General features: G+C 47.0%; 2 protein-coding genes across 2 annotated transcripts in view; one reads left to right on the forward strand and one right to left on the reverse strand.

Annotated features, from left to right (window-relative positions):
* Window positions 1-2,980: 2,980 nt before the first annotated feature.
* Window positions 2,981-4,601, reverse strand: LOC309672490 (quinone oxidoreductase-like protein 2; the record flags this gene model as incomplete). Its single annotated transcript, XM_082484017.1, is given in 3 exon segments — window positions 2,981-3,061; window positions 3,065-3,130; window positions 4,476-4,601. Coding segments are annotated over 3 exon segments (273 nt in total).
* A 12,389-nt stretch (window positions 4,602-16,990) lies between these two features.
* Window positions 16,991-25,987, forward strand: part of RASAL2 (RAS protein activator like 2) — a gene marked incomplete at its 5' end in the record, with an annotated part of 192,201 nt that continues 183,204 nt past the window's right edge. Inside the window, one exon of the mRNA XM_082483300.1 lies at window positions 16,991-17,159. Coding sequence (XP_082339426.1) covers window positions 16,991-17,159 — 169 coding nt within the window. The remainder of the gene's footprint in view (window positions 17,160-25,987) is intronic.

The raw sequence follows: 25,987 nt of genomic DNA on the forward strand, positions 1-25,987 counted from the left end.
GCTCAGAGAAGCACGGGCCACCTCAGGCCGGAGGTATGTTTCTTTTCTATTTTATTTATAGCAAATGGGAAGTTGGAGTCAGTGACCTAACTCTATCTCTGTATATGTTTAAAATGTATATGTATACAGAACAGCAGAAAAACATGTCACTGGCTTCTGAAGGGGACAATATGTTTCCAGGCTACAAGAATCCCCCCCACCACCACCCTCAGGGATGTGCTGGTACCACAGCCATTTGAGGGGTACATCTGGAAAGGAGGCCCCGTCCCCTCCCCAGGCTCAGCTGAACGCAAGGTGCTGGCTCTGCCCCAGCGCAAAGCTTTGATGCTGCAAAGTGAAATGATCTGCTAAGCAAGGATCCGCATTTGCCGGCTGACTTTACAAGCAGAAGTACATTAACTACAGGCTGTAGAGAAAATGTCACTCCTGTACCGTTCAGACAGACTGTGTAATTGCCTCTGCTGCGGGGTGGGAGGAGGAGGATTGCATGAATCAAGGTGTAGACATGATTTCTGCAGGCTGTCCCCACCTCTGCTGTTGTCTGTCTGTATGAACATCAGGAAATTGCTTAATCTCTATAGCTTTGTCTAGTGACGTTTCCGTATTTCAGAGGAGCGGAGAACGCAGCGTTTCAGCTTCTACTGAAAATCCAGTGAGTTACAGACATCCCCCACTACAGCTCCCCAGCCAAGGCAGAGCGGGTACGACCCTGCTCCTCCAAAACAGAGCTGCTGCCCTACAGCCCCATCAGGAGAGATGCACGTGGACAGCAAGCTCGTCTTCAGTGAGAGAGCTATGCAGTATTGCCGGCTCAGGATGCTTCCTAGCGAGATGAATGGGGAATTAATTCAACACTGCGCATGGCCTGTGGTTTATAAAGTCTCTCAGTGCTGAAAAGGCTCACCAGGAACATCAGCTTCTTTGTAGAAATTTCATGTTGGACAGTTTAAAGCTCGTGCTGTATCTGTGTGGGTTTAGTTTACAAGAGCTGCCTTTACTACAGGCCCTGACAATTTAATACTGTTGAAAATCAACAGGATGGGGCTGCTGACCACATCTCCCACTGGCTGCATCCTTCTTTGCTCTGCAATCCTCACTTCCATGGGATCTGCACGCTTCCCCCCTCTGTCTTGGAGGGAAAATCAAGGCCCAAACGTGAAATGATCTGCCCCAGCTTATATAGGTATGTGCAAAAGAGACAAGACGCCACAATATTTTTGACAACTGAAATACCCAGGTTTGGGGTTATGCTTCATGTTGTTGAACTGCTGCTGCCACTTACCCTGGCTGAAGCTGTGCCCTATGGCCAAGAACCAGCGAGGCTGTGCCATAGGTGGCCATCAATGCCACCCCATCCTCATACCCATTGAGGCTGTGCTATAGGTGGTCAGCAATGCCAGTGCATCCCCTGACACCTTCAGGGATCTGCATACAAAGACCTGCAACACAAGTAATTCCAAGGAGGGACTCAACTCTGTTGAACTGAAGCCATTGTGAGGCATTGTGGGGGATCGGTATGTGAAAAGGTTTGTTTTCACAATTTTTACATCTTTTAACAGCCTGCTGTTTGGAAAAACTCCCCTGAGCATCCCCTCTATCAGTAGTACTAAGGGAAGGGGAAAAAAGTGATCAGAGGGTTGCAAGGCAGCAGCTCTGGCAGAACTAATGCCCTGAACAAAGAGGCAATAGTCTTTTGCAATTTTGGAAAACAAATGTTCTGTATCCTTACCTTCTGATCAACAACATACTCCGCTGTAATAGCTATAGTGCCAGTTGCACCAATTACTCTGTATCCCTGCCAAAAAAACCTTATTGGATGGCTGTCAGGAGAGAAATTGTGCAGTCCTGCTGTTCTCTCCGAATTAAGCATTTGATTTTCCTGCATTTTCAGGAAAAACTGTGAACAGCTCAAGCTGTGTCTAATACCAGTCCACTTAGCTATTGTGTTAACTGCATGTATTTACCCCCTTCATCTTTGGAAGTTGATTCGTTACACAGAGGCCATGCCTTCTCCTTCATCCAGCAGAGCACAGCACCTCTCGCTTGCATCCACAACTAGGATGCAAAGGCTTTAAGAGGACAACCTCCACACATCTGGATCTCCACTCACAGTGACGGATGAGGGAGCCTGAGGCCATTGTTATTTCCTACATTCCAATATTTTTCTTATCTCCTTTACCTTGCACGGGGCACGTCCCAGGGCCAAGGGCTGGGGAAGTTTTCGGCAGCAAAGCACTAGGTGGACAGAAGATGGCAGCATCAGTCCGGCAGACAGCAACCACTTGCTTAACTAGCTAGGGATTTCTTTTAATTGGGAATATCAGTACTTTTTTTTTTTTTTTTTTTTTTTTTTTTTCCCCAGAGGAAAGGAGGTGTTTTCACGCCTTTGGACTTCAGAATTGTAATCAAGGCACAAGACACACACTCCTGAACTGGAAAAACAAAGGAGATGGCTCAGCCTGAAGGGCTTAATGCGAGAAGGACCATGTAAGTGTCACACGTGCACTGAAAGATGCAGGGGCTTGAGGGCCAGAGGGTTGGGGTTTTTGCAAGGGGCAAGGACATGCCTTTAGCAGGGGTACAGTCCCTGTGTCCGCACCAAGGTGACATGTCTGCCCAGGGACAGGCTGGCACCCCTGCCCACAATGCTAGGCTGTCTCATGGGCATATGGGAACTATTGCAGCACCGAGGAGGTCTAGGCTTAGGACAGAAGAACTCACCCTTGCCCAAAACCTCTCTATTCTTTGGTTTTCTTAGCTTTCAGGCAAGCTTAGTATTTACTGTAGCTCTCCCCAGACTAGCATGAGTGCTCTTTTCAGGCTACCTCAAAAATGCAAAATATTTTACATTGAGTATTTTCAGAGAGGATGTTAAATTGTGGTGGTCTTGTCGGCTCTGAGAAGAAGCCTTAAGTGAGCTTCTGCTTTACCTGCAGTGGCCTTCATATCCCAGCTCTTAACCATTATAATATTTAATACTTTAGTTTGTTTTAGTCACTCTACAGTTTCGGCACAGATCAGCCACCTTCTCACCAGGAGTGAAGGGAAGAGTATGGTTTTCCTAATATAATCCCTGGCAGGCCAAGATACCAGCAAAATTTAACCCGCAGTAATGGACACCCACTGGGACCTGCAAGAGAGAAGGGGACAAACATTAACCCCCTTCCATCCCACAGCAGCAGAAGAGTTTTAGAGGCACTGCCCAAAGTCTGCAGCAAAGCCTGAATAACTAAATCCTGATCTCTCCAGTTGGCACACTGACCACTGTGCAGTCCTGTCTCTCAAAAGACACTGCTGCTCTCTAAGTCATGGGGTCACACTCTCAAGCAGACAAAACTGGAGACAGCAACTGGTTTTGCTGTGACATTCTGCTGTGTGGATTCTCCCCTGAGATGTCCTATGGGACCTGGTGGAAATTGAATAGCATGCACTGATGAGCAGCGATCGTGCTGGGACAGTTTTGTGCTATGCTTCAATTTGGGATGTTTATTCTTTCAGCCTATGTTGATCATCACAGGAGACTTCTGTGGTGCAGGTACATGAGGCACTGTGGATTTTAAGCTCGTCATCCCCTTTCCCCATTGCAAATAATTGGTAAAAAACTCCACACTTTTGCAGAGCTCTACTCTTTCAAGGATATGGCAAATAGGTACTGAACACTCCACCGTGGTGGGGGTGTATGTTGTGATGGCAGATACTGGAAGTGACGTGTAGGAGGAGGGTGAGATCTGAATATCACGCTGCCTTGCATCCTGGACTTAACCTTCCTCTTTCCTTCTGTCTTCTGTACCTTTTGCAACCTGAACATAACCTTCATCTGTTTGTATGTCCTGTTCTTAACCAACTTCCCTGGGATGGGGCTTAGGAGATCTTCCAGTGCTGCTGGTGCTTCTCTGCCTGGAGATCTTGGACAAGTCACTTGTGTAAGTTCAGTGTCCACGCTCGTAAAAGGGAGGCCAAGACCCTCTTCTCCTTTGTAAAGAGCCTGGAGATGTATTGCTGAGGAGAGGTGACTCTCTTGTTCTTGCTAATGTACCATTTAAGGGGCTGATTTGAAAACAGGGCTTACACTGTTGCAAGGTGTTTGTACTACTACAAAAAAAAAAGACAGCCCCTCATGTTGTGGAGAGTTTCAGGGCAAAAGGACAGGGCAGAGCAAAGTGGAGAGGGGGCTGGAGTTACCATCAAATTCCCAGAGCAGGGCTTTCTCCAGTCCATGAAACTGTTGGCCCCTGCACTCGCAGTAGTGTTTGAGAGAGGATAAGGACAGCAGGAGAAGAGGGTGCTGAAGCAGATGACTGGAGCTGAAAGAGAAGAGCAGAGGAACAACAGATCCTGGAGAGGAGAGCAGACCAGGCAGGGCAGGTACAAGCTCCCCTGAGGACATGACTCGGTTTACTCCCCCAGTTATAAGGGCATTAGTTTATTCTCTGGGATCCATCAAATGCCACAAGCCTTTGCAGTGATCACTGTACCTGGTGGGGCTGAAGAGGAGGGGACGGGACATCACGTATGACCAGAGGCTTTACCAGCTCAGTGCACAATGTGACTTGGCAGCCCTGAGCACCTCCTCTGCAGGAGGCTTGTCCCTGGACGCTCATCCTGAAACACATGAGCCTGCAGGACGTAAGACACTACCATCCTCTCACCAGGGCAGTGTTTCATAAGGCCCTCCCAGCTAAAGCCAAGGAGGATCTCGGGGATGCTTCAGCAAGGTGTTGTGGGAACAAAGATCTTCAGTCTTGGGCTTTGGGGGGAAGCGACGGAAGCCCTGCCCTGGGTCTGAGCTGCAGGCAGGCCTGGGGGAGACAGGGGGTGCTGAAGGGGACAGAGGAATGGATGGAGAAAAGGGGATGGGGAAAAAGAATGGGTGCCTCAGGGCCTTCCAGGCCATCCTGTGCCCCATCCAACCTCAAGGCGGCTGGGGAGGCAGCAGGGTTGCTGCAGCCTGCAGCCCCTGGCAGTCCTGTCCCACAGTGCACCTCCCTGGGGCACAGCCACCCAGGTGGCTGTGCATCCCCAGGGGACTGGGCATTGAGCGCTGACTGATGCTTCTATTATTGGGTAAATATTTAAATGCTGGGTAAATATTTAAATATCTAAGTAGATCTTTGCAGATCCACACCAGTGGAAAACTTTGCAGAGGAGCATTTTGCATCCCGAAGGCTCGATTTTTGCAGCGAGAGAGTGTGCCTTTGCAGGGGCACGTGGTGGTTCCCAGCAGCTATAAATGGCTGTGTGCTGCCGTCACAGCATGTCAACACACCGGTTTTCCAGATGGGGAAATCAAACATGCCTGAACCACGCAGAGGCCATGGGGTGAGTCAAAGCTCACAGAGCCAAGGGATGAGAAAACCCAGTCTGCTGAGTCTCCATCCCATGGTTTAACCACAAGCTCATCCTTTCCCCTCAGGGCATCTCCTGCTCTGAAACTGCGTTGCCATTTGTGCATGATTTTCAGAGAAAAGTATTTTCAGAGAAAATACTGTGCTCCTTGGGCTGAAACATCTTATAACTCTGTCTGGAAGGCGGATGGGAATGTATGTGGGGAAGGGAGAATGAGATGACAAATTTGGGTTTGGAGAAATCAGTGCAGCTATTTGCTACGTTTGTGACCCTAAGAGGAAGACCACGGTATGTCTAGCAGGTATTGGTCCACACAGCAGTTACCCCGCGAAGGCACAGGGCTGTGCTGCACATATAATGTGGTTGTCCAGCCCGTGTCATGCCATGCGTATCCCTTGGCACGGGGTAAACTTTGCTGGCAAATCGTATCAGAGGCAGCTCCCACTTGGCACTGGCAATCACACCACTTGCGTGTCCTTGTCTTTATCTTCAAGTGAAGCAGCATGTTTGTAAGTGACCACCCTTTTGTTTGGCACTCAGGATGAGGAACAGAGGTGGCTACTTCTAATAAAATCCTGCAAAAACTCTGAAGACCAAAGTGTCAGCGATGGGCCTGGTGGATGGGATCTGTGCAGGGTGCTATGCCCCTGACTGGAGGTCCAGCTGATGCTGCACAATGCAGAGCGCCCTGAATTTGGGGCCAGACTCTTTTCAGTGGAGCCTGGCAACAGGTCAAGGGGCAACAGGCACAAGCTGGAACACAGGAAATTCCATCTCAATGTGAGAAAAAACTTCTTTGCTTTGAAGGTTCCAGAGCACTGGAACAGGCTGCCCAGAGAGGTTGTGGAGTCTCCTTCTCTGGAGATATTCACAACCCACCTAGATGCATTCTTGTCCAAACTGCTCTAGGTGAACCTGCTTTGGCAGGGCAGTTGCACTAGATGATCTCTGGATGTCCATTCCAAACCCTATTGTTCTGTGGTTCTGTGTAATTTGAACAGATGTGAGATTTTCTATGCTATCCCCTTTTTCTTTCTAGGATTAGCTCAAATAAACGGTATTTTAATAGCTTAGGGAGAGAATGCCTTTCTTACTGGGGTCATGACTGCTAGCCCTGGTTCTTCATGGTGACATGAAGAGAAGGGAGCAGGTTCAAGCTGAGCACTGGTACCATTTTCAGATATGCCAGGGCACGTTGTTACAAGATGTCATACACAACCTGGATTGGAGTCCTGCAAAAGGATCACGTACTGGCTCTTCTCTGGGGCAAGTGGATTTTAAAATATTAGCTGTGATCACAGAAGATAAGGTGCTGAGACTGCACTCTTCCATGGAAAATACAGAGGAGGGAGGAAAAATACCCTATGTAGCTCCCAGATGCTTAGTATTTCTCAGGCAAAAATTTGCACTCATACACAGGGAGCCCTAAACATTTTGGACAGTACCTACAGACATGACTGGGCATCGCATGTCTGGAGAGTGGAGGCTTGCAGGAACATTAGCTGCTGTTTGCCAGTCCAGACTCCTGAAATTAAAGCTGTATATCTGCAGGGCAGTCACGGCCTGGGCTCTCTCCATATATGCTGTCTGTCGCATCGGCCCTTCCCAGGCATCAGCCTCTACCTGTGAGATGAAGTGGATGACTTAAAAAGCATTTTGCTGCAATTTGTCAGGGGGAGTCTGTCAGCTCATTTCTTCCATCAGATAAGCATACGTCCGGTAGTAATCACTTCTTGTCTCTGCTGTATGGGGTTGGTTAAAAAACAGGGGTACAGCCATGAAGTGTTATTGTTGTAGTATTATCTGGCGAGAAAAACAATCACTGCTTCCCAACAGCTTCAAGCTTCCCTCCCATAAGCAATGGAAGGTCTCACATTAATGTACTTGCCATAAAGGCAAATGCAATGAACTGAAATGTATGTGAATGACTGTGCCCCTGCCCAGGGTGAATGTCTGGGGAACGGACCAGTGTTTCTTGGCTAGCGGTGTAGGAAACAAGATGGTCAGCACTGCATTTTCCTCCTTGAAGCAGTTCAGATGCAATTCAAATAAATCCCTCGTGGAACCCTCCTGGCTTCTGCTGAACTATGACACAGATGGGTCTGGCTCATTGTATGCAGCAAAAGCCGCTTAATTAGAGCAACAGCTCAATTTATTTGTTTTGGATCATCTTTATTAGCCATCACTTAAGCTTGTAATTAAGGGCAGAATAGGGACTGTAAAAATGGCACCATCCCACACTGCTTGCCTTCTCCCTGTGCTGCAGCCGTGAAGTGGTGCTCCCGTCTGCTCAACACCTTCACAAGTCTCACCCCTCCTGTACAGATGGCACTGCTGTCATCTGCACTCCAAATGCATGCTTTATTCCTGGAAAAGCAGAAAGGAAATGGCAGTATTTTTATCCTGGGACATTTTTAATGGACTGAGGTTGAACATCTGATGCCTCAAATGCCACACAGGCATAGCACAAGCAGCAGGTATGACTCCTGGAGGGATGTTGCTGCCCATCTCTTAAAATAAATACCTAAGTACTAACACCTAGTGGAAAAGAGGACCAAAATCCTTGCAGAGACTCCAGCAGGCAAAACGAAGGCAGAGGGCTTGAGACCTGAGGCTCACATGGTAACCAAGGAAGCCTACACCTTCTCTGGAGAGAATGCTGCTCAGAAATGCAAAGCTACATCATTGCTCTCATTGTGGCTGTTGTTATTGCTCTGTGGTTATAACCTTGTGCTCAGCAGAGGCATTTCTGGTCAGGTGTTTCTTTTGAAGTGCCTGAGATGTTTTTATGGTTTTCAGTCTGCCTCTGTACCACTCCAATGTCCTGAATCTCCTCTTTGCAATCCTAAATCCTGGTTGCACTCTTTGGGCTCAAGGGCTGCTGTGACCAGCACCACACAGCTATTTTCCACCACAAGGCCATTCTTGCTCTGAGACTCAGTTTTCTTTTGTATGAACCAACTCTGGGAATCCTACATTCTATTTTAAATGCAGCTTGTACCAGGACAAGTACGGGCATGTAGTTTTAATGATCTCTGCATTTTTAACAGGGATTGAGTCTACAACAGCTATGCTGGCATCTTATTCATGTTACCATGATGCCTAGTCCTGGACCAGGACCCACCATGGCCATCACCCCTACTGGGCAGGCTCTGCTCCCAGGAGGTTCACAGGTGACAGGCAGGGATGCATCTCCATCCCAGCATCTTTGCAGGTGCCCTCCCTGTGGGAGGCAGGGCTGGACTTGGCTTTGAGAGCTGGCAGCTACAGTCACTGCTTCCATGTGGTCCACAAGGAAATTCCCCCAGTTGGCATCCAGCCCCTGTAAAACCAGGAGCAGCTACTGTTTGTGGTGCAAGGTAATGTCTGTGTATCAACTGTCTCAGTCGGCTCACAGGACAGGGGACAAAGCTGGATGTCGTATTTGTGTATACATGAGCTGTTATGAAACACCTGCCTTTTGCTCCAGAGCAATGTTTTCTCCTTTATTTATTCAAACATCTAAAGGAACAATAGGTTAGAGAATTGGGAGGGGAGAGGAGGAGAGCTTGTACATTTTGCTCCTCCTTTCTTCCGAAATGTCAGCACTCTTGATCAGTTCTGCTTTGGTGGATGCTGCCACTGCTGCCGCACTGGGCTCCAATGATAAACATTGAAGGGCAGCATGGGAGACCCCCACGGCAGTATTTTTAATGAAGTGCATCTCCGGGCTACACCAAACGAGGCTATTTGTGTCCTGGTACAGCCTTTGTTTGCAAACAACAGCCTCTCTAGGTAACCACACAACAGAGCACAAGTGCCTATTTATTTGCATCTGTCTCCACTCACAATAGCAAAGGAAGGGAACCCATCTGTTTGGGCAATGCAGAACAAAAATATAGCAGAGAGAAGCTGGATAAATTAATAATATAGGCAACCCAGAAAAAGAAGTCTGTATTCCTAGAGATGTAGATAAATCTAGTGATTATTCTTTTCCTCAAAGTTCAAGCCAAGTCATCTAACCTGGAGTCTGACAAGAAAAATAGGGACAAATAAATCATTCCTTGTTGGCCTCATTTCTTGCTCAAAGATAAAACCCAAACCATTTTGGCTGAGCACAGTCCAGTAAATGTACCCTTTCACTGACCCCATGTCCATCCCACAGCCTCCTCTGCACTGACTCATCACAGCATCTGCTGTCGTCACCTCCCCAGTGTCCCAGGGAACAGCTTTATCACAAAAAAAGGATGAGTTCAAAGGCTACATTTTTAAATGCCAGTCCTGCGCTCCCTGAAGATGATCCAATCCACAAAGAGAAAGCTGGCAGGTTTGTCACAGTCTTGCCTTTGCTTGTTAGAGTCAGTTGGAGAGTTTTACAGATCTGTTCTGAAGGTTGCTGGAGGCTGGTTATTTTGTTTTACAGTACGGGCAGCAGCAGCAGACAGGCAGCCACTATTAAAAAGAGAAATTAAAAAAAAAAAAAAAAGCCATTTGGGCTTTAAAGCCAGCTGACTGCTTTTTTAAAGCCAGCTGACTGCTTTTGACAAGTTGAAGGATTTTTTGTGTCCGGATATTCCTGACCTGCAAGGCGAGGGGATGTGTTGCCAGAGCAGAGGATTTGAGCATCTCCAGCAGAAAGAGAGGAACCTCCTCCTTCTTTAACAAGGGCCCTGCACAGACTCGTGAGTGTCTTTGATCAGACTTCAAGGCCACATCCAGCCATTCCTCGAGCTTTGTGTCTGTCCAATCCTCACACCCCAGGGCCCAAAGAAAAGATATGCAAAATCAGAACTTCATATTCCAGCACCAGCCTTTTTCATTCCCCTCTTCCCTAAATCCCACAGGAGAGGGAAAAAAGATGTGCAGTGCTGTGCATGCCTTCACATTTGCTTTTCGTAAAGGGCATGGGATGAAGATGGATTTCACCATAAGACAGAAATTGGCCAGTTTGGTGCATTTCTGACACATTTTGCAAAGGTACTCAGTGTGCTGCAAAGGGACTAACTTAAACGAGAAAATATAAATAAATGTTTCACCAACAGAAGAGTCCTGGAAGTGAAAAGCTCACAAGGGCTCAAACGGTCACCTCTCCACCCCAAAGAGTCCACAGAATCACCAAGGTTTATATTTGGACTGTGTTCTCCCAAGACGAAGTCATATTTCCTTCCTCAAGAGTTGCTCCTAAAGGGTGGTGTTTGGGGAAGGGTGCACATTTCTGCCTGGTTCATGCAATAGGCAGCAGTGGCCCTTTCTGTTGCACTCAGGTGGACTTGGATTACCAAGCACACATGAAAATTAGACCTGAGCTGAGTAAACAAATATTGATCTACCCAACCTCAGGTCACTGCTGAAAATAGTATTTTGAAGTAGTATATTGAAGGGGCAGGATCCCATCAGACGGTAAAAATGCAGGGTGAAATTCAATCCTGCTCCAGGGAGTTTGCAACCCCAGTACAATCAATAGCAGCATCTGAAAACGCTGGTCTCATTTGGGTTACAAAAATCTGTGTCTCCAAGCGGCTCCTCTTTTTGTAGCTGTGTATCAGAAAATAATTAATAAACAGTCCAGATCTGAAATCAGGAGAGGGAGTGATGTCAAAATAGCTATGTTTTGGCGGCATGCAGGGCTAGAAGTGGATGGGGATGGGAGGAGAGGAACAGCCTGTTTGAGAGTAAAGCGGGGCAGTGGGGTAGACTTTCTCGAGATGATTAATGCCGACCTACACACCATCATCATTCAGGAGATGAGCGTTCATTTTGTACAGCGATTCGCGCTTCTGAACCTGTGGTCTGGTAATTTTCCAGGTACTTGGCTGTTTGACTTGAGGGTTTTTTAAACATGCCGAATGAGATGTGATGTCTTGTGAGTGCTGGAGTGGAGGCAGCAGAGCGGATTTTTCCCACCGTGGTGAATTAAGTAGGACACGCCGCCTTCCTAAGCGGAGTCTCTGACCCTTCCGTGTCTTTGCAGGGTCACAGCTTATTTGTTAACACCTTGCAGAGTAGAGCCAGGGCCAGCCGGTCTCTTTTCCATGGTCTGAATTTTCCTCCAAAATCCACATTGTGATTTTGGAAGAAAATTCAGGCTATTGAGGTTGGCTCATTACAGGCCTGAACCCTGATGAGCAAAATCTCTGGGATTACTGAGCAAATTGCTATTATTTTCCTGGTCAGATGGGTTTTCCCCATTTTCTGTTCACCAGGATGGAAGGACAAGAGCAACACCGTCCATCAAGGCACGTTGTCACGAGCCCGGCAGACAGCAAGCACCAAGTGTTGAGAGGACGAGTTCTCACAAGTCCCCATTTTTAGGACCGGTTTCTGTTTCATGTTGCAGCAGGCTGGCCTCGACCCGCCGCCTGCCCCAACAGAGTGGGACACAGCGGCTTGAAAGGAGATGTTGAGTGAAGAACAGCTGAGAGTTACAATGATCCTGGCGTGTGTATAAATAGAGACAGAGCTGTTATCCCGTTGAAACGAGACCAGATGTTTCTCCGAAATTCCTCTTCTCCACCAGTGAAAATTATAGTTTAGTCACAACAGGGCTAAGCAGGCAGCAGAATATTTCAGACCTACTAATGTTGGGAAGTCAAAGGAAAGACAGGAGGAGCAAAATGCCTCGCTGGGGCAGGGGGTGCCGGGTAGCCACCCTGCGATGCTGCAGGGATGGATCGGGCACGGTCGGAGTGGGTGCAAGCCAGAGGAGCCCCTCGCTGCCTTTGTTCTATTTTTCTGCTTCCTATCTCGGCATTAAGGGCCTGAGTTTAAAGCCCATGCTGTGGCCACTTTTGTGAGGTAGAAATTCAGTGTCAGCATATGTATCCTGGAGGCAGTTGGCATGAGATGAAGGAGGGACGGCAGCAGCAGTTAAAACTGGGCCTTGGCTCTTTAATATTTAACTTTCCCCAGCACTGGGGTTTTTTTAATCAGTTTGCGAATTATCTGCCATCCCTGTTCAAAGAGGGTTTTAGCATGGAGATTTCAGCGCTTAATCCCAGGGGCAGGGAAAGCGGAAGAGTCTCTCTGAAGGTTTCAGGTCTCAATCTGGCCTCAATTACATCAGCCTAACTCAGCAAAGAATGGCCACGACGGACTTTGCTGGAACCATGTCAGGCTGGAGGTAATAAAATTAGGGATTGGTCCCATACCTGGCCAGGAGATGCCTCTGGTCCCTAAGGCCCCATCCATAGGGAGCTACCAGGAGGATATAAGCATTGCCAGGCTGGCTTAGAATAAACGTTCACCTTGGGCAATAACCAGTGCCTGGCCATGACCAGCTGCAGATGCTTAGGAAGGGATATCGGAAGAGGGAGAGTATAAAGTGATCCTTCCTCCGGCATACCCTCCCGGCTCCCGGTAATCAGCAGTTGAGAGACTTCCTGAGCCGGAGGTTGCATGAATATGTCTAATCCTTTTTTTGAATTCATTTATACTTTTGGCCTCCATGACATCCTGTGGCAATACGTTCCACAATGTAATTATGTGTTGTGTGAAAAAGTACTTCCTTTTGTCTGCTTTAGACCCAGCTCCTGAACATTTCTCTCCATGCTCCTTCACTCTCATGTTCTGATGAACAGGGAAAAATACTCCCAGGTCCATACCAAACCTTGTGACCTCTTCAGACTTCTCTGTCTTCGCTTGCTCCAAAGTTTTGTTCTTCCAAATTGGAGGCTCTTAATTTTTCTAGTCTTTCCTCCTCATATTGTATCTATCCCATCACTTCCACTGTCCTTACCACCCTCCTTCATGCCTCTTCTCATTTTATTATCACCTTTTTTTGAGATAAGATCACTGAAGTGAGACTTGCTTGCTCCTGAAGATGCGAATTCATTCTCCTGGAAGAAGGTCAGCTCAAAAGCTTTATTTTCTCAAGTCAGACCGATGTAGTTCAATTTCTTCAACAACACATACGATCTTTGGCTTAATGGAAACACATATGCAGCTCTCTCCAAATGCTTTGATTTAACCTATTCTGAGTAAACCTCCAGCCCTAAATTAACTAGAGCCTGTGGGTTAACGTGACAGCCACGAGTAGATCAACTAATGGGGCTGCTTTACATGAAGGGAATTTCATGCATGTGCTTATATTACTGCTCATTTATGCCTGCACAAATCCCCTGTGCGTTGCTGGTGAAGACCCCCAGCCAGAACAGCTGAGCTGATGAGCATGATACTTGGGACTCTCTGATTTCCAGGACATCTTTATTTATAAAATACATCTATTTTTGCTACTGTCATGCCTGCAAAACCAGCCTTCCTATTTTAGTCATTCCTGCTCTTTATTAATGTTTATATTGTGCCAAACCCCACAAATAAAGGCAGGAGAATGGATTTTGTTGTCTGCTACCGTGTGAATTTCAGAAACCTCACTATCCGGTCGTTCCAGACGTTGCTGTTAGGATGGCTTGATCATACTTGCAGATACAACCAGTCCTCGCTTGATGGGAACCAGTTGCTGGTGTCTTGCGCCGCTCCTGTGTAATTGTCCTCCCAGGACTGTGTGGTAGCTTTTTAAAACTCCACTATTCCCCTTTTGGCAGTAGCTCAGCAGCCACATCCTTCCCTCGCAACGCCCCAGCTCCTCTTCTCTTTCTCAAAGTAGCTTCGTCCCCCTTTCTCCTTGAAGCTGCTGGTGCAAGCTCCCTGCAGCTGCAGCAGCTAAAGACCCCAGACTTCTGTGAGGGACAGAGAAGTCTCTGGGAGGCTGACGGCAAGAAAGTGTATGCAGGGTGAGTAGGAGGGGAGAACCTTGACGAGTTTATTGGATTGTGGCCACTAATTGATAAGCTTGGAGAATATGTACGTTGTTATATTATCAGCAGCAGTGGGAATGAGCAGGGGTAGAGAGAACATAGGGAAAAATTGGTTTTCCTACTGCTTTACAGTATTATTATGGCAATTTAGGCAGATGTCTGCTCTGGAAGGAGTAGCCCGCTTGCCCTCAGCTCCCAGTCCTTTGGAAACCATGACGTGCAGCATGTTTTGGGGCGGGAAGGAGCCAGGAGAGGTTACTGGGTGTCCCAGCTGTGCAGAACTATGCAGAATTGCCCTGTCTCTGTCATGGTGATGGAAGGATGAATCCTAACCAGATTTCAGCCTGCTTTAACTCTTCTTGGTTATAAGGGTAATTTTAAAATTCTTATTTCCCAGAGAATTAAGGCTGATGCCATCAAGCTCACAGGATCTCCCTTTTCCGCTGATCCCATGTCTCATCTACAACCTCAGGAAGCGTTGAACTCGCTGGTCTGTTTCACACAAAGCAAACAGAGGGATAAAGGTCCAAGAGCTAATTAAATCCCTGCAGGAATAATGAAAACTGGCAGCAAGGTAAAGCAGGGTGATCTTACAAGCTTCTCCACTGAGCGTGTCCACCCTCTGCGTGTCCACCAGGCGAGCTACGCTGAAGCATGAATCTGTAGGAAACTGGACTAATCACGAAACAACCAAACATTTTGAAGAAGGAAGTTTCTTTGTTTTCAAACTCAGCTTGGAAATCGCAGCAGGGAGCATATTCCCACCATACAATGGAAAAACTGCAACACAAACTCATCCCATTTCAGAAAACAGGGCTACCAACTGGGTAGAGAATGACCCAATTGTAGGGCAAGATTCAGGTCAAGCTCTCAGTCAAGCATGAGACCGAAACCCACAGGAAAAGAGGTTTCATCAATTAATCATAGGGCTGGCAGAACTATTTTTTTCTCCATTGGAATACTTAATACATCTTCCATCACGGATGCAACTATACCAGAATAAGGGTACTCCCATCCAGTCGGCTCAGGTTCGCTGCCACTTTGCAAGTTCTCAGCTCCCAAAAGGAACTTTTGGGAACCCCTGAGACAAACCTTCAGGCTCAGGCAGCTGATCACAACCCGCCAAGCTGCAAAGCTTAGAGAGTTACGGCCCTTTCAGAGGGAAGTTACTGCTCTTCAACAGACCTGCAGTAAAACTCGCCATGCGAACCCTCTTATTCTGTGGTAATGCAAAATAAAACAAGGTGATACAGAGCATGGTTAGAAAGTGGGTGAGCTGTATCTAGTTTAAAGCAGCTTTATGGCAGTGTAACTGCTATAGGTCCATGCTAATTCAACAGCTATTTCAGTAAAGAAAAAAATCGTTAGCCCCTTTATACTAATGCCGAAGTTGTGCACAGAGATGAGCCCTTAGACACAGCCCGTGCTAAGCTTTTGATTTCAGTGAGAAATGTTGAAGAGATGGCTGATTTGCTAAATCCTCTATGCACCATGGAGACAATCATCGAATCTACATGCTTGGATGAATTTACCCGGTTCTATTGATCATGGATAGGCACAAACTCAGACCAAGGGATTACATGGAAGGAACCCAAAGCAAGCTGAAGCCCTTTGCCCACCCTCCCTGAAAATTCCAGTTATAATACCGTGATTTAAAAGACACTGTGGGATGCATGCTATACTCACAGATATTTTATTCTGGATTTTTAAGAACATGCAACTTAAGCCATGGGAACTTCAAGGGGAAAATTAAAACCTTGTGCAATTGGGGAGATCAGTAAATAGGCATTCGGAAAACAAACCCGCAAATCCCCTACATGAAATAAACTTAATCAAGCCAGTCGTTTTTCTCCAGCACATCTCCTTCCCATGTACCTGAAAGAAAGAGACTGTGCAGTGCATGGAAGATTTAATGGTCTCGACTAGGCGTGCTCCTGAAGCGCAAAGTGAACGCTGACAAAGGGTCTGCACCCCAGAAACCCGGGGAACCCCACCTCATACTGCTTTTTGAGTCTAAACCCATCATTTTTCTGATTCCTGCGCTGTTACAAGCAGGTCTGAGAAAGGGGCGCTGAGAGATGCATGTGCCATACCTTCCCCACCCCCCCGCCCCGCACACCCCAGCGGGCCCATCCCTTGCTTTTTACTTCTTTGGGATGCTTTCTACTAAGCCACAAACTCCGCTTCCAGCCGCCTTTCCCGCCTCCCGTGGCAGGCTGGCTCCTGGCGGGCAGCTGAAGCTGTGGCGGCGCCGTTGGGGCCGGCCTGTGCGGGGCGGCTGGGCCTGAGGGGAAACCCCTCGGGGGCCATTTTGAAACCCCGGGGGGGGGGGGGGCGCGACGAGAAACCCCCCGTGGGGGAAGCGGTCCTGAGCGGGATGCGGGGGGACAGCGCTGCCCGCGCCCCTGAACCCTGAAGGGAAGGAAGGGCTGCGGGCAGCCCAGTGCCGCCCGCCATCTCCCCCCCCCCCCCCCCACCTCAGGCTGATGGGGGGCGGGGGGGGGGGGGGGAGGGAGGGGGTGTCCCGGCTCGCCGCCTCGGCGGGCGATTACTCTGGCCTGGCCGAGCCCCGCCGTCCACCGCTTGCCCCGTCCGGGCGGCCGCTCGGCCCGCCACTGCTCGCGCCTGTTCGCCCGGGATGCCGCCGGCGCTGAGGGCGCGGCGGGGCCGCCGCCGCCGGGCGCTGGAGCGGGCGGGCAGCGGCCGCCGCCTCCCCCCGCGCTGACGCAGGGGGGCGGGGGGCGGCGGTACCGAGGGGCGGGGAAGGCAGGGGAGGGAGGGATGGAGCCGCGCCGCGGCGCGCACTGAGGCGAAGCGAGGCGAGGCGAGGCCGGGGCGCAGCGCGGCCGGCCGGGCGGGCGGCAGCGCCTCCTTGTCTCTGTGTTCCCCCCCCCTCCCCGCTCCTCCTCAGCATGGAGGCGCCCCCCGCGGTGGCGGCGGGCGAGCCGGCGGCCTGGGCGGCGGAGGCGTTCACGGACCCGGAGCTGGGCTCGGAGGAGCTGGAGGCGGCGGCGGGCGGTGCGCTGGACCGCGTCCTGCTGGAGTCGGTCTGCCAGCAGCAGGGCTGGGTCCGCGTCTACGGTGAGGGGGCGCCGGGGGAGAGAGGGGCGGGCCCGGGCCGATGGGTCGGGGCGGGCCGGGGCCGGGGCCCGGTTGCCGGTTGCGGCGGCAGGTTGGAAGCGGGGAGCGGTGGAAAACTTCCCGGCCTTAACTTTTTCTTTCCCCCTTTTCTTTTTGCCCCTACTGCCGAAGCTCCCAATTCCCCGAGTCTCCTTACTCCACCCCCACCACCCCCTCTCCGCCCCTTTCCCGGCGACTGGAGCCCCGCGTTCAGCCGCCCCCCCCCCCCCCCGCGTCTTGGCAGCCCCTTTCCCGCCGGTACCGCCCCCCCCCAGATGGGATGGCGGACCCCGCACCCGCGGGGAGATGTGTTGGTGTTACCGGGGAGAATCCGCACCGAAAACCTTTTGTGTCGCCGGGAGTCGTGTACAGGATGCGAGCGCAGGCAGGGCTGAGCTCTCGCTGCCCGCCGGCCCCGGCTCTGATTAGTATTAATGAGGTACTAAAGGCCTGGGAGGTACTGATACGGTGGGTTCCCGTCGCCCCAGACTTACTGGGGCGTGTTAGATTGGCACCTTCATTATTTATAAAAAGGATGTTAAAATCTTTAGCAGTCTGGGCAGTGTACAGGACCCGGTGGTGCTTCCCCTTCTGTCTCAAACTCTCCCTGGTATGTAACCTTTTAAAATTAGCTTGATTTATGTGACCGGGCTCTGGTTTGTTTAGGCTCCCAACTGAAATGCAGTCAGGCTTAATCTCTCGATCAGCACCTAAATAGTGGAAATTCTGTTTTATCTTTTCCTTGTCTTTCCCTCTTGTTTGTCTTGGTAATCTAACGATAATTACTCCCACGTTGCGGAGTGAAGATCACTGCAGACAGTATCTCGTTTTCCCTCCTGTAACAAATTTGATGGTCCAGCCTTGAAAAGGCAGCAGTTATGGTGTTTGCACGTGCAGTTACTATGTTACCATTGCCTAATAGTACGTGGATCCTGTAAAAACACTTTCTTTTATTGGTACTTTTTTGCCTCAGATCCTGTCACGCTGCTGGCTGTCCCTGTCTTCTTCCTCCCCTGCCCTGAATCCCAAAGAGATTCTCCAGGTTTTCCCTGGTCTGTGAAACTCGGAGCCAAGTGCTCTCTGTTACCCGTATCATTGAACTGTTACTGGTTGCATTATTCCTGAAACACAAAGATGACATAAATAAGTTATCTCCAAGAACTCTGCTGGATTTCTTGGCTGATGGCAGTTAATTATTGTGAGTACCACCAGCAGTAGCCTCTGCACATATCAAATGAGGAAGATCAGGCTGCAGGTTTTCTGGAGAGCACAGTCTGTTCAAAGACCTTTGTGTTTATTTTGGAAGCTTGAAAAGCTGGTGCAGTGGGATGAGGTTGTCTGTCTGCTTTCTGTCTGGTGCATCAGTGAGCAAAGTTATACTTAGCACAATTAATTGTAATAGAAGTTTGGGATTTTTAGTAGTTTCCACAGTGTCTAGCTTGCTGCTTCTTGTGTGGCTTTCTTTTGTTACTGTCAGCCTAGTGCTGAGACTATAAAATGCAGTCTTCTAAAAGAAATCTCTCTGCTGTTGTCAGGGGGAGCCTCGAAGAAAGCAGATTGCCTTGAAATTGTTTGTTTGTTTAGAATACTTTCCAAAGGTAAAATGAGAATGTACTTAAGAAGAGGATGTCTGGCACCAGCCTATCTGATTGTTACCCAAGGTTATATCTTGTATGAGTGGAAGCAGGAATGTGGTTTCAAAATTAGCCACAACGAAAAAAATTGCTTGTTGATAAAGTCACATCATATGTTGTGATGTGTTTGTAGTCTGACACTAACATGTAGATAAATGGGGAAAAAATTCCCTGTGACAGAGCAGCTAGCTCACAGGCTATAAAAATCAGCATAGACTTCCAGCATGTAAAAATACATCTTGTAGCCCAAGGACAATAACTAATTATTCCTAGTCTGTGTTTAAAAACAACTCATTATCTCTCTCCCTCATAAAGAAACTGATGTGGTAGTGTCTTTTCTCCTTCCCTATGAAATTGCAATCGGATTAGCTAGTATTTGTTTATTTCTTCCTGCTTATTAGCCTTTTTTTCTTGCATGAACACATCTGGAGAAGTTTGTGGACAATGAATCAAGCTGAAACTGTGCCATGTTTGTGCACAACTAAATATGGGTTACAAACCTATGAGTGACAAGTGTTATTTATAGGATTAAAAGTAAAGCCTTGCACAGTTGTTTGAGGAACCACAGCAGTAGAGCGAAAGAAAACAGGAGCAGAAAGCTTAGCCTTATTGTCTGATAAACAATGAGAACACTAACACTAATTATTTCACCATGAATGGCTGGGGGAGGGAAGGAATATCTAGCATATGAAAAGTGGAGAAGCATTTTCTACCGTGGCAAGAAATGCAGCTTTTGATGTCATAGTATTTCTTTTCCACGTGTCTTTACGTTAGTGGACCGTTGTGTTGGGGAGTTGTTCCAAATGAAAGGTGAGTGAAAAGTGTCTCAGGTAGTGGAAACACTTACTTTAAAGAAAAGGAGTTCAGCAGCCGCTTCAAGATAACTGTTTATTTCTGTGCATCTCTGTTCTGCAGTGGTGTGCCATCCACTTCATCTCTATCCAAGGAGGTAATTATTGGCATGAGGGGAGCTGGTCCGGTTGCAGAGCCTGTAAAACTTCGGCTGTAAGCACAAGAGAAAAGAACTTAGTAGTAAAGCACCGTCATTACTGGTCTCTGTGGCTTGCCAGCAGTATGACAGTGATGTGAATACAGTAGGACTTTACAATGCCTGGGATGTGATTTCAGTGTGACACTGAGGTCTTGTCTGACTTCACAATGAGATCTAAATCATAGTCTGGCTATTTTTTCGTTTCCTGCGTTAGCTGCAGTAGTTAAAAGTGTAGCATTTTCATTCTGTGTTCTAGAGGTTCGTCAGCTTCTGGTTAAGTGAATTAGCAAGGACATTATCAAACCGTGGAAATACAATTTCCTTACTGAAGGACAGAGTTTGTAGTGTAAGCAGTTTCCTCTAATCTGATGTTTGAATAGTGAACGGGAACAGCAAATTTGCTTGTCCAAGTGATAGGTTTAATTGCTCGTGAAACACAAATCATGTGAATGTTGTTAGATGATGTTTCCAAGAACTAGTTTTGACACACAACTAATGTTTCTGTAAAATATGTATCAACATATGTTCTGGATCATGGCTTCCTTTCAGACTCATGGCATGTGCGTAATGGGTAAGAGGGAAGAGATTGTCTTGCCTGGACTAATGCTATGATTTTTTTTTTTTCCCCTCTGTAAAAGGGATAACTGATTTTTGACAGCATCCACCAGTATTTCAGGGTCTTTTTCTCTGCTCTTTGAAACAGACTTTGGGGGGAGGAAGCAGGGGAATAACTGAATTTACAGCATTCTCAGTGCTAACTGTGAAAACAGAGCAATTATATTGCCTGCTGTGACTGACTAAACATCTATGGATTTTGTAGCGATGAATTATAAAGCTAGCATATCAGCATTGGTGTTAAATGTTGCATGTGATGGGGGCAGAATCGGATTTTGCCTGACCTACAGTCTGCATCTAAACATGTTTTAAACTTCTGCAGCAGCAGTTGTCAAATTAGTTTCTAGTGTGCCTGCTCAAACTCACTGCTAATGCTCATGTGCTAAAATGATTAATTTCAAAATAGGAGTTGCTGAAATACATAGAAAATAGCATGGGGAAGAAGCTGTTTTTTCTTGAATGTTCATCCTGCGAATGGACATTGCTGCTCTGAGGCGTTATCTGGACTAGGAAATGTCTTTCTCTTTCAGCAGTGGTGCTAAAAGACGACAGTAGTTGTACAAACTAGCGCAGATCGGACGTGGACTTTTTCATCACCTTGTCGTCTAATTCTGCAAGCAGTCCGGAGACATTCCTCACTGCCTGAATAAGCCTCCTCACCCCCCTTCTCTTGGCAGAAAGAGAAGGCTCTTCAAAGACAGGCTTGAAGGGCTCCATGCTTTTTTATGGGTATTGATCTACAGGCAGAGCTTCGCTGGCTCTGACTCCAGAAAAAGCCCTAGACCCTGTGCAACCAGACAGAAATGTCTCTTGGCTGCCTCAAAACCGAGTTCCAGGCTTTTAAGTATTGGCCCTCAGAAAATGGTAGGCTCATGCCCAGGGCTGAAGCCATGGTAATGCACATAGTGTCATCTGGAGATTAAAAAATAGCTGTGGCTTGAGCCCTGAACAGAAGCATCTCCTAATCATGTGAAATTCAGTCCAAAAGCCCAATTTCTGAGTTACTCATCCCAGCAACCTGTTGTCTACCTTGCTCAACTCTTATATCAATGACTCCAACTCTGTTCTTAGGGTTTTCTGGTTCTTTACAGCTTGCCTCACTGTGGCTTTGTAGGTAGCTTGATACCTTTTTTTCTTTTGGATTTTTTTTTCTTTCTTTTCTTTTCTTCTTCTCTCCTTCCACTGCTTGCAGTTGTACCTAAAAATGCAAGACTACCCATTTCTGAACCATCTCTCTGAATGAGCACCAACAGGCTTTGGTAATGAATAGCATCTTGTAATTGTCAGCAAACCCTCTCCTTCCAGCCCTGCTCATGCTGCCAGCCATTTTTTTTCTGAGATGTCCATGTGAGGATGGTGAGTGTGAGCCACAAGCCTCCCCAAGGGTCAGTCTCTGCTACCCGGGGTCCAGCCTCCCACCTGACCTCCACCCAAGCCGGTGGAGATCCCACCAGGTGGCGGCATCTTCCTTGCGGTGGTGCAGGAGTTGCTGAAGGATGCCGGAGGCTGCCGTAACAGGCTGGGGGATAGCATCCTCACCGCTTCTGAACCCTATCGCTCATCTCCAGGAACTCAATTAAAAAGTAATCTGGAGACTGTATAACAAGGGATAGGTAGGAAGGGTGTATTTTACTACAAAACCAAAAAAAAACCCTCTTAAATTGAAGCGGCGAGGCAATCTGATAGTTGAGGGATGGCTGTTACAGCTGTAGAGGGTTTTCTTCGGCTTCTTGAGATGCGTAGCTGGGCTACGTTTTGTACACTGCTGCATTTATGAGTGTGTATGGAGCGGCTATTTGTTGCAGGAGATCATTTGCTGTTATGAAGGACTTAGTGTGAGATAAGCTGAAGGTGCAGATGAGACCCTTGGCAAGCTGGAAGAGAGCTGAAGAGCTGCGCGGCATGTCTGTGCAGGCAGTCTTGTGTTGGAAAGTAGAGAAGGTCAGTGTTCATGAGCATTTCTTTGCCTTCTGATCAATAGGCTTATTTTTAACTCACTTAGAAAGTTGGTGCAAAAGAAGATAAACCTTGTTGAGTCGGGAAGTGTCACTTCCTGTGTATTTGGACAATGCCTACTATAGTGATATCTGACCTTATCGTAGCCTTCAGGTACTGTTGCAGCATATTAGTTACAAACATTAAATAATGAAGGCATAAAGCTTTTTTTCATTTTTTTAAGATGAGAAATAACAATGATTTCTAGTTGGTGCCCCACTGTAAAAGATGGAGTTTAATCAAAAACAAGGTTTTAAGGGATTACATTTGCTACAGATTAAAAACGGACAAATGTGCTGTGGGCAGAAATAACACTTTACCTTGCCAACCAGCAGCAGGGAATAACAAAAGATTCGACTGAAGTGCTCTTACAGGTGATATGCTCATACCTGCTGTATGACAGCTCCTCTGATAGCTCTTTCTGACTGCAGGGAATTCGTACAAGCACGTAGGGGGTGAATTATGGGCCCTCTGTGCTACCGCAGCTATTGAATCTCTGCTGACTTTCTTGTGTATTTGCTGTGGTGATTTGGAGTGCAGCTGAGGGCTGGATATAGCCTGTTTTCTTCTTGGTTGCTTTACTCCCAAACTTTATCGCAGAATTAGCCCTTTGATGTTAAAACTCTTTGCCCTTTCTCTTTTTAAGGAATGTTGATGTTAATTTATACATAAATGGATTTTATTTTTTTTTAGGAGTTTTTAGCTGGGCTCTTTCAGCTGGCTGTGTTGTTGCAAATGTTGCCTAGGTTACTAATTTATTAAGTCACTTAAATATTTGCAGGCATCAACAATACTAGAGTGTGTTGGGGAAAATGAGGATGACATTATTTTAAAACATCAGTTTCCTGACTCCTGTATTTCAGTCACACGATTTATCTCTGGCTGAACATTTTCATGTGGTGCTGTTTCCTATTTTTAAACAATAGGGAAAAAAAGGGAAGATAAGAGGAGCATAACTGTGACCCACTGACTTACTATGAGATCATGGGTTCCTTTCAACTGATATTTATAGATTTTTTTTATAAAAAATAGCTGCGATTTCAGTATTTTCTGGCATATATGCCTTCTTAGCCCCAAGGTCACAGAGTTAAGTTCTCTTCTGAATTCTTTCAAAATCCTCTGTAAAGGCACATAGTAATCATGGAAATACAATTTGTATCTGCAAGGAAAGTAACAAAGTGAAAAGAAAAATTACGGCATTTTGGTTTGTAAACATCTCACAAAGTCTTTTGTGTGTTTTGACGCTCCTCTATCTCAGAAAGCCGTTATAAAAGTGATCAGGAGGGAATAACATTTGTTAATTATCTTTAATGGGGTTTCAAAGGTCACAAAACTGTAGAAAGGCTCTTCTCCAAGAATCAGGATTATTTTTAATTATAAAGCAAGTTGGAGTAGTGCAAGTAATGAGCTCTTGGAGGTGAAGGGGGTCTTTGCACTTAAGTAAATGTAAAACCAAGTCCTGGATTTAGATCCCTTATTATCTAAAGGGATTTTTATTTTTTTTTTTACAGCTGGGAACACCCCATTAAAAATTAGCTCTTATACTGCAAGCACTGGCAGGCACTTAGTTAAACACATTAATTCTGCAAACTGTGGGAAAACGACACCCATTTCAGCAGATGTGCAATGCCGTCTGGTGTAGATTTGCATAAGAATGCATATGCTTCTCTGTTAGTTTCTGGCTTGATTAAAACTTGCAGGCACCTTTTCCCTTCCTGTAGCGCTGTGTCTGCATTCTTGGGCATTAGTGGTTTAATTGAAAATGCCCCATTTTCTTCTGTGTTAAGATAATTCCTTTTATTTACACAGTACTTGCACTGTAGATGCGCTTGGTGTTTTGCAGAGGCTGCTTTGCTTGCCTTTTGGAATTTGTAGCCTGGACTGGAGAAGAAAGGAAATAGCAAAGATGAAAAATGGCAAATGCGTTTGGAAGTGGATGGAGGATTACACGGTAGAGTATCATGAGATGGGAGGGGATTGTGTGTATTCAGTCCTTGCTTCCAAGGAGGTGTGGGAATGGAAATCAGTACTGTAATGAGAGGAAGAGAAGTATTTAAGAACCGGTGACTAAAAATGATCCCCGGTCTCTTAGACTTAACCCTTCCCAATGTTAGGCTTTCATGTAATAGTCCAAAGGATTCAGCAGAACCTTTTCAACTCGGTCCTGTTCGCAATCTGGATGGCATGACAAAAGCATAGAAAATTCTTTTGGGTAGACCGTAGATACTGTAGCATTAATTCTGAGAAAGCTCTCTGTACTCTGGGTAGCAGGGAATTTAAGCAAGGTACTGGGAGGCGGGATATTGGAAAAAAGGATAAGAATTTGGATTTCAATGTGAAGTTTCTGACAAGGAGAGAGAAACTAATTAGGAAGCAACGTTTTTGCATGGATTTTTATCCGTGTATGACAAATGTTGGATACCCACCACCACGATCCAGGGCTTTGGGAGAAGAGGTTTTGTGTCAGGATTGTTTTTAGGGTTCTTTTGGCATGAAGGAACAAAAGACAATTTAGCAGTATTCTAGACAAAGCTTAATGCTTGAGGAATGCAGGTCTGGAGCTGCACTGCCCCGTCTCCTGCTGGTGATGATTTTTGCGTAGGTCTGGTAGCCAGCAGAGCACTTTTGGGTTGGCCAGCACTGGAGAGAGCATTATCTCACTAGATGAGAAGTGGTTAGCATTGCCTGCATGCAGCACCTCTAGCTTTGTTGTTTTATCAGTTGCAAGGTATTTAGTGGCGTGGAAGGGAGAAGGAAAGGAAGGAAATGCTCTTAGTAGGCAGCAGGGGTCTGCAGGGCTATGAGCTGTCACTGGATGGCAGTGAGCCAACTTACACCCTTAAGAGCTTCAATCTCTCTTGCCAGAGGACTGATGTTCCCCAAGTCTAGAATAGCAGTGTTTATGTTTAGGTTGAATAAGTTGGAAAGCCTAGAAGTTTATGTCATATCCATTTTGGGGGATATCCTTCATAGAAGAACTTAAAGTTGACTGCATGGAATATAACAACGTAACTGCACTTTTCCTCTTGGGACACACATCTCCTTTTGCCAGAGTGGGTCCGTAGTAAATACGGATGGGATTGGTACTTCTGGAGGGATTTCTTTTCCATGGTTGGTACTTGTATGGCAGGTAGAGTTAAAAACCCCTGCTTGCTTTCTTCAGTTTCTCATTACTTGAGTCAGTGGATTGTCTTGAGATAAGCGGAGGTAATTCACACCCTCATTTAGCTGACTCTTTAGTGCACTGATACCCGTCTCAACAAGATAGGGTACAGATGCTGCGCTAGTCAGCACAATGTGTGGTACAAAGGATTTCAGGTTTGAGGAAAATGTGCAGAAAGTAGCAGTGCCTGGGATGGCTGAATCCGGTCTTTGAATCTCTTTAAGGAATTAAATTATCACTTTGCTTCAGATTTGTGTACCATTTTGTCACAGCAAACGGTGACCGCTTTATTAGCAATTCCCGTGCTGCCCATTAGGGTAAAAGAAGGAGGGATCAGTTTCACTTACTTGGACCATTCATTGCCGTATTATGTGAGTGAGTCCAAAGCATT

Source organism: Vanellus vanellus (assembly GCF_965231255.1).
Source record: "Vanellus vanellus genome assembly, chromosome: 5".
NCBI classification, from domain to species: domain Eukaryota; kingdom Metazoa; phylum Chordata; class Aves; order Charadriiformes; family Charadriidae; genus Vanellus; species Vanellus vanellus.